General features: G+C 37.4%; 1 protein-coding gene across 2 annotated transcripts in view; it reads right to left on the bottom strand.

The window, feature by feature from the left end:
- LOC110442180 (prolyl 3-hydroxylase OGFOD1-like) overlaps nt 1–9,128 on the bottom strand; it is a 41,086-nt gene that overhangs the window by 6,284 nt on the left and 25,674 nt on the right. For both annotated transcript variants that reach the window (XM_021485665.1, XM_021485664.1), the window contains exons 3-12: nt 8,593–8,642; nt 7,511–7,611; nt 6,479–6,598; nt 6,129–6,220; nt 4,039–4,167; nt 3,286–3,399; nt 2,634–2,710; nt 1,377–1,549; nt 780–914; nt 292–350 (exon numbers count right to left, since the gene is read on the bottom strand). In XM_021485665.1, coding sequence (XP_021341340.1) covers nt 292–350; nt 780–914; nt 1,377–1,549; nt 2,634–2,710; nt 3,286–3,399; nt 4,039–4,167; nt 6,129–6,220; nt 6,479–6,598; nt 7,511–7,611; nt 8,593–8,642 — 1,050 coding nt within the window. The remainder of the gene's footprint in view (nt 1–291; nt 351–779; nt 915–1,376; nt 1,550–2,633; nt 2,711–3,285; nt 3,400–4,038; nt 4,168–6,128; nt 6,221–6,478; nt 6,599–7,510; nt 7,612–8,592; nt 8,643–9,128) is intronic.

Below are 9,128 nucleotides of genomic sequence, written 5' to 3'. Positions count from 1 at the left end.
GAAGTATATTTTATGGTTGTATAGGAAGTATATTTTATGGTTGTATAGGAAGTATATTTTATGTTTGTTTATGAAGTATATTTTACGGTTGTATAGGAAGTATATTTTATGGTTGTATAGGAAGTATATTTAATGGTTGTATAGGAAGTATATTTTATGGTTGTATATGAAGTATATTTTATGGTTGTATAGGAAGTATATTTTATGGTTGTATAGGAAGTGTATTTTAAATGTTTTCAAAATAAGAACTGCAGTCATCTAATGCCAGATGATTTTTGGAGTAACACTGACCTCCTCATCCGCACCCAGAGCTATGTAGGATGTGATCCCTCCCTGGTCAGGCTCCCACCCTAGACAAGAAACAAATGTTGGTCACTGAACAAAACCGCTGTGCAGATGATATAGTTATAGTTATAGTTATAGTTATTTTCCAGTACAGGAACAATATGTTCCTCTACACCGGACTCTATTATACATGTAATATGTTCTCATGTTTAAATATTAGAGTTCACTTGATCAAGATTTCACAATTTCTTCTGTAATATTGTATAACATTCCCCTCTTACTGGTTTGATATTTTGTTTATTATTATTTATCGATAACAAGGAAAACTCTTTTGAGCTTCTCTCTCCATGAAGCCTTCAACACCTTTGGCTGTTATAAATTTGAACAATTTACAAAACCAGACGGATATCCAGACAGGACAATTATATTAATGACAAAAGAAATACGAGAGATTCTATTCTGCAATATACTGCTGTAGTACAAGGTTAACTTACCTTCACAGCCTATGTATAGGAGAACATCCAAGGCAAACTCCCTGTCACCCTCAATCTCATTGTCGTGTACCAGGGTGTACGAACCATGTTTCCATCTCCGTACCTGGTTACAAAAACAGGGCTCACCTTTCGTTCCTGTGACATTTGAAAACCATGAAAAGTGTCACATGAGCCAAAACAAAGCCAAAGTGTCAAGGAGAAAATCTTATGTCTATCAAAACAATGCACAATAGCAGGTTCCTGAGTTGTATAGTAGCAGAAATCAAGAATTAAGTTAGATATAATAAAACAAATTCAGATCTTTCTATATCAAAATTTACATACATTTCTATTACCAAACTTATTACCTGTGATCAAAATTAGAACAATGTACAATGCAATGAAAACTTCAGAGAACAATGCTTCGTGACAATGCTTGTTTGAAAAAGTGAAACATTTCAAGGATTTTCATTTAAAAGATTGTTCATTAAAATTACTATTCAGGGCAATTTCTATTTCCAATGACTTTTCAAGACAACCATGTATATTCAACCCTATATAAGCAGCGACCTTAAAATCATTTTTGATATCAGCAGGGTTATGTCCCTTGAGCCATACCTTTTGGTGTTGTCTCCTCATCGCTGTCATCTGTATCAGATTCGGGCGCCAGCTCGTGAAGTTTGAGTCCAGTGAGATTTGATAGTACAAGAAACATGGCATCAGACTGGAACAAACGTCTACATTCCTTAACAATCTCAGGGGGATCCTCCATGTCTAGTGTGGAGTAACACCTGGAAGTATGAGGAAGTATTAGGTAAGTAACACTCAGGGTAACAGAAAAATACCGACTTACTGACAAGCTAGCTATCTCAGCAATGCAGTATAACCCTGAGATGTGCTGACTAATACATTTGGTCAGTGGCTGGATGGGTGCTAGCTTACACGTTGTATTTAATGGCAGAATTGTGACCCTCAGATATCTTGTAAGGCCAGTTCCCAGTGTATAGGGAAGGTGCATTAGTGCACAGGGAGGACACACAGAATTCGCCAGGCTAAGTCTGGGGATAAGAATTCTCGGAGGGCAGAATAGTGTAGAAGCCCAGGAATATTGGGAGGTAAATACTGCCTTACTGGCATCTGACAAGCTTCTGTAGCTTTACCCAGTACAACCCTGGGACCCCCTCACTAGTCTCTGGGACCCCCTCACTAGTCCCTGGGACCCCCTCACTAGTCCCTGGGACCCCCTCACTAGTTCCTGGGACCCCCTCACTACTCCCTGGGACCCCCCACTAGTCCCTGGGACCCCAACACTACTCCCTGGGACCCCCTCACTACTCCCTGGGACCCCCTCACTAGTCCCTGGGACCCCCTCACTACTCCCTGGGACCCCCTCACTAGTCCCTGGGACCCCCTCACTACTCCCTGGGACCCCCTCATTAGTCCCTGGGACCCCCTCACTAGTCCCTGGGACCCCCTCACTAGTCCCTGGGACCCCTCTCTAGTCCCTGGGACCCCCTCACTAGTCCCTGGGACCCCCTCACTAGTTCAGTCATGTCGAGCGTGGTCAGTGGCTCGATGGAACCTTTCTCACACATTACAATAATAAACACAGGTCAAATAGGTAACACCTGGAGGTAACGAGTAATAACACCTGAAGGCTACAGGTAAATTAAGTTACACATATGGTAAAATCTGGGGGTAACATATAACATAAGTAACACTTAAAATTAGTAGCAAATGTGAACGATTGATAATGTTATCAACACATGTGATAGCAGGTACATCTAACAAGATGATATAAGGAAATTACATCAATAAGGTATCTTTATTAAACATTTATTAGATACAATAAATCATCATTAAAAGATCTAATACCTCTTGTTGGCAGGTCCCCTCGGTGTCCACGAGTCACATTTCTGTAGTGCATCCTTAAGCTGCTCATACTTGCTGTTCTATAAAATAAACTTTAGAGATTTAAAAACACATCTACCTGAATCCCTCTATAGAGAGGATCTTAAAAACCCATGAAGTACAATTTTCATTGGTGTCTGATCATTTTGAATATCTATTGATAGTTTGGATAAATTGGATTGAAAATGTTGTGTTGTCATAAATGTAATCAGACCTTTAAAATTTTGTCTCTGAACTATAACTACAAAGTTATGCAGACTAGCTTAATATATATAATGTAAGATGACATGGTCACTGTAAGCATTACTGTTACAAAAGGCTCAGCCTCCTGAAATGGATAATAGCTTCAGACCGTGTAAAGGTCATGCAGACAAAACTTGCTGCCATCACCAGTAAGCGTGAAACTTGAATTCAGGGACCACCATAAAGTGGTCTCATAAAAGGCTGTTCTAAAACCAAGTTTAGTTAACCTAAACATAACTGCAATAGAAAACATTAGCATGGCCTGTTAACACAGGTTGTCTCTCAATGGAGGTAGTTGATCAGCAAGTTTGACTGTACTACTTAAGTTGTAGTTTGGCATTCTAAAGAAAATATTGTATTGTGTGTATTTTACCTGTAGGAAGTTTTGTAGTTCTATCTGAGATTCCTCCTCGAAGCGTTCCATAATATCTGCCTGTGACAGCATGTCCATGTATGTTGGGTTTATCCAGTCATAGAACACATCTTCCTGTGAAAACATAAAACATCTATCTCAAACACATGTTAATACTGGTATATGCAAAGGCCATAAGTTCTATATTGGTACTGACTTTCAAATGGTGAAATATACAGTGTACATGGGAGGGTGTTGTTATAGTAACGCTGGGTCTCTATGTGTCCCCTACCTGATACAGCTTCAACTATAGGAGGACATTCATCTACACAGAGCTAGGAGTGTATGGCTGTCTACACTGATGGCTACAGATTTAACAAGAAGGGTGTTGCTCTAAAAAGGCAACTATCTGTATATATATACAGTTGCCTTCTTAAATTTAATATCTGTAGCTTATAACAGAAAGATGTGGCTCTGCAAACTAAAAGGGGGTGTCTATGTAGGACTGCTTACCCATAATGCTTCAGCTCAGACCGGTGAAGGTCGTGGCTCTACAGAAGGGGGCAGCTCTTTTTTTTGAGGTGCCTACTGCAAATCCTAAAGCCTGGACCAAAGAAGGTTGTGGAATTATAAAGAGGGCAGCTTTACATTTGACTGCCCTCCAATATTACTATAGCTTAGACCAGAGAAGTTGGTGGCATTACATCATATTTTGACAAATTTGGTCAAAGGCTGAAAATTTGGCAGGACAGATAAATCACAATTAACAATAACCTCTATTTGAATAGCTTGGACCATTGAAGGGTGTGGCTCTTCATATGGGGCAGGTCTCTTTATAGATGGGCCGTGGAACCAGCCACTGATAGAAAGGCGTGTCTTGTCCTCAGACAGTATCTCAGCCACCTGTTGATGGAAACCAACAAATCAGATTTAATATCACCAATATTAGAAATTGTTAAATATTTAAAGGAACACCTGAATACTGCCACCAGCTCTGTATTACAAGACACAGTAAGATATCAATACACATTCTACACATTGCAGTTGTACATTTGTATCACAAAATACACTTTTTCTTATTTCAATGGTTGACTAAGACAAAGATATCTTTAGTTAGTGAATTTGGATATGTGTCAAGACAAAACAATAATAAAATTGTTCAATAAACATCAGTCAATGGAATGTACTCTTAAGGATCCCCGTCCCAGTAAGAGCAAAACACTAAAGAAGTCCACTGTCGTTTTTCCTGCCCCTGATTACCATTTGGACAATGTTGTTATCTTCCCTTGAATAGATTTCGTTTGAATAATGTTTCGACTACAGTGTTGTGTCGCTTGCGTTGAAAATCTCCAATCGCGAAAGTGTGGACAAAAAAAGCTGTTGTAACGATGTAAACAACGTTGTGGCAGTGATGGCATTTTTGTTTGTTTTAGTATTATTGTTAGAAAATTACTCATTCGTTTTGTGTTTTATTCATCAATATTGATATAATTATTATTTTCTGATGTGTTATATTTCTAATAAACCATTGTTGCATCAAATAAAATGTATTTTGTTTCATTTTGCTCCAATAATTTTTTTTTAAAAAAATCGAAATTTCGTAATATCCCAAAAAATCTGAAGAAACTCCCGCATGGTATGGGTTATTGTTCAGAAATGATTTGGTTATGCAGTAGCGATGCTGTAGAAAAAAAACCAATGGCTCATTACATTTTTAGGCGGAAGGACAGGGATCCTTAAGCTAAAATACTTCATTCTTGTACTAATCCTTTCAACTAATACTTTCTTGTCTATAAATACTTCCAGGCATCTGTTTAAAGAGACCACCTGTCTATAATGCCCTCTTATATATCATTACCACCAGGCACCTGTCCATAGAGACCACCTGTCTATAATGCACAATTGTCCATCAGTACCACCAGGCATCTGTCCATAGAGACCATCTGTCTATAATGCCCTCTTATATATCACTACCACCAGGTACCTGTCCATGGAGACCACCTGTCTGTAATGCCCTCTTGTCTATCACTACCACTAAAACCTGTCCATAGAGACCATCTGTCTATAATGCCCCCTTATATATCACTACCACCAGGCACCTGTCCATAGAGACCACCTGTCTATAATGCACAATTGTCCATCAGTACCACCTGGCATCTGTCCATGGAGACCACCTGTCTGTAATCCCCTCTTGTCTATCACTTCCACCAACACATGTCCATAGAGACCATCTGTCTATAATGCACCATTGTCCATCAGTACCACCAGGCATCTGTCCATAGAGACTATCTGTCTATAATGCCCTCTTATATATCACTACCACCAGGTACCTGTCCATGGGGACCACCTGTCTGTAATGCCCTCTTGTCTATCACTTCCACCAACACCTGTCCATAGAGACCATCTGTCTATAATGCCCCCTTATATATCACTACCAACAGGCATCTGTCCATGGAGACCACCTGTCTGTAATGCCCTCTTGTCTATCACTACCACCAACTCCTGTCCATAGAGACCACCTGTCTATAATGCCCCCTTATATATTACTACCACCAGGTACCTGTCCATAGAGACCACCAGTCTATAATGCCCCCCTTGTCTATCACTACCACCAGTCACCTGTCCATAGAGACCACCTGTCTATAATGCCCTCCTTTCTATCACTTTCACCAGGCACCATAGAGACCATCTGTTCATATACAACTACCTTGTGTTTAGTCCGTAGTCACAATAGTGAAACTGGGCATTAACTAGCTCTTAATGAGTTATGGAGAGTAACACTAACATCCCTATCTGCCTCACTGTCTTCATCTACTGTAAAGTTTTCTTGTTTTGTGTAGTGAATTTAACAGTTTCTTACTTACCTGGTGGAAAGACACAGGTGTCACCTCGAAGAACAGAAAGTTGTTTCTCACCGGGATTATAGACTGGACAACATCAGCAGGTTGGCCGTTCTCTGAGTGATATAAAGTAGTATTTAATATCTGCTCTGTTCACCTTGGATAATATTCTCCTACATAACCAATCAGTTAGGAATCCCTATTCTTTAAATATTAAGTAAATATTAGACCTACCAGAGCTTTGTTGATAATAAAGATAATATGGCATATAAGTACTTTCCAGGTTTCATTAATTTGCTTAGTTCACGTTATATTTTGAAACAAAATGTCCGAACTTACAAGGTACCTTTTACAGTTGATGTTATGCTACCCACCATTGACTGTAAATAGGTCCAGCGCCCCTCCATCTTCCTCTGACCAGGAGGGTGGGACAAGGTAATAGATAAAGGCTATCCGCCTCCCTTCCAGCTCATCGTCATGACACAGAAGGGTATCTACAATAGTCACATGACACTCATGTGAAATGTAGAATAATGCACAGCAGTCACATGACAGTTGCAGTGTACAAATAATGTCATTAGAAGAACTGACTAGCAGTAACATAACATGTATATGAGTGTACAATTGAAAAAAGTCCCATTACAGTATTCAGGATGTAAAAATATAATTTATGTAAGATAATCAGGGCTGTAATTGCATATCCCATCTCTAACCTCTTATGGGATTTGATAGGGAAGTTAGATTGATTATCATTCATTGTTTGAAACGGAAAAAAAATAGTTTGAAAATGATTTTATAAATGTAAATATGTTATAAAGTGACATGATGCTCTGTACTACATATCAATGAAATGAGTTCCAGATATAAAGATGAAAAGCCAGCAACTGTATACAAATGTACACATGTATATACCTGTAAAGTACACTTTTACCTGTAATATACACATGTATTTATACCTGTAATGTACACATGTATTGATACCTGTAATGTACACATGTATTTATACCTGTAATGTACACATGTATTTATACCTGTAATGTATACATGTATTTAAACCTGTAATGTATACATGTATTTATACCTGTAATATACACATGAATTTATACCTGTAATATACACATGTATTTATACCTGGAATGTACACATGTATTTATACCTGTAAGGTACACATGTATTTACACCTGTAATGTATACATGTATTTAGAACTGTAATGTATACATGTATTTATACCTGTAATGTATACGTGTATTTATACCTGTATTGTACACATGTATTTATACCTGTAATGTACACATGTATTTATACCTGTAATGTATACATGTATTTATACCTGTAATGTATACATGTATTTATACCTGTATTGTACACATGTATTTATACCTGTAATGTACACATGTATTTATACCTGTAAATTCATACTTGGCACATGACATGTCCACTTTGTCATTTAGAGGTATGTGCGTCACAGTCTCCAGCCATTCTTTAAATTTCACATATATCAGGTTTCTGTAAATGAGAACAAAGATCTGAAGTTTACCGATTCTGGTATCCTATCTTTGATACAACAACCGGGTAAGATGCTGACCAAATCAAGGACTACTACAATACCTTTAAGTGTCATCTCATTGAAATCTCATAACCTAGAAATGGTAGCATGGCAATCAATCTAGTGGGATCAATATATATATATCATTATGACAATGGTTGACAAGAGTTTCCTAGGGAGATTATACTGAAGTGAACCCTTCCCATATAAAGTCATTATTTGACCTATTCTCGTAAAGTTGTTTGTTTTTTGTTCATCATTAAGTGAGTATTTTAATAACAAATTGTTTGCCATAGTCTTTTCAAAAACTGACACAATAATTCATTATCTCCATATGTCAAAGAATATGTTAAAATAGTAAATACTAAAAAAGAAGCTGAGAAAGTCCTGAGAAAGAGTATTTCAAGTATCATTTGTAACTATATTGTAGATTTCATAACTCCAATAGCAGAGAAACTCAAACAATTACATAACGTAAAAATAATATTACAGATACAGTATGTGCAAACATCATATTTCAACTGCAGCAACAATCTATGAAGCCCGGCCCTTTGATGACATGCTGTATAAGTGTATCTTGTATGCACAAGTAATAATGCCGTTACTTTATGAGCATGAAATAATTATCTTGTTTGCTTGACGTAGTAATCATTTATACACAAGCTAAATTTTCACATGGATTTATTTTTTTGTGTGCACATGAATTATTACATACATGTATAAGGCTGAAATAAACAATATCTAGACCCACAGAAAACTTCTTATTCTGACGTATGTAGTATCGGATATATTTATCATTAGATATGAGATTTTAAATTATATAACTCTTTGTTTTTTAAAGTATTCAAAGACATTTCGTCTTGTAAACATGCTTTAATTACATTAATAACATGCATACACGTCTCTGACCTTCGGCCCTATCTACCATACAGCAGCTTTACCTTAAAGCACTAATATGAGGGGACTGCACAGCTTTGAGGTCTTCTCTGCTCTACAACAAACAAAAAGAAAAGCAAACAATGATATTTATAGATCATTAAAAAAAATAAGTTAATCTACATAGCATAAAAATGAAGTCATCAACCATGAAATTCTGACAAAACTTGCTCAATTGACCTTGACATACAGTTTTATCATTTCAAACACTTCTTTTTTTCTCACATGCCACATAGTAGAGTTAATAGTGTCTCGCATGCCACATAGTAGAGTTAATAGTTTCTCGCATGAGTTAATAGTTTCTGGCATGCCACATAGTAGAGTTAATAGTTTCTGGCATGCCACATAGTAGAGTTAATAGTGTGCCAGCTATTGACCATGATATCTCAGATTTGATTCTTGCAGAGACTGGGATGTGGTTAAAAAGACACATCACCTTGTTGCTCACTCCATCTGCCTAGAGTAGAGTTTAATTGGTCTTTCCTGTGCTGTGGATGTGACACCATTAATGTGCTGTAGGAAACACAGACCCATAACAAGC

This window comes from Mizuhopecten yessoensis, unplaced genomic scaffold (assembly GCF_002113885.1).
Source record: "Mizuhopecten yessoensis strain PY_sf001 unplaced genomic scaffold, ASM211388v2 scaffold716223, whole genome shotgun sequence".
Classification (NCBI taxonomy): domain Eukaryota; kingdom Metazoa; phylum Mollusca; class Bivalvia; order Pectinida; family Pectinidae; genus Mizuhopecten; species Mizuhopecten yessoensis.
The sequence above is the reverse complement of the archived record's forward strand: the minus strand, read 5'-3'. Positions and strand labels throughout refer to the sequence as shown.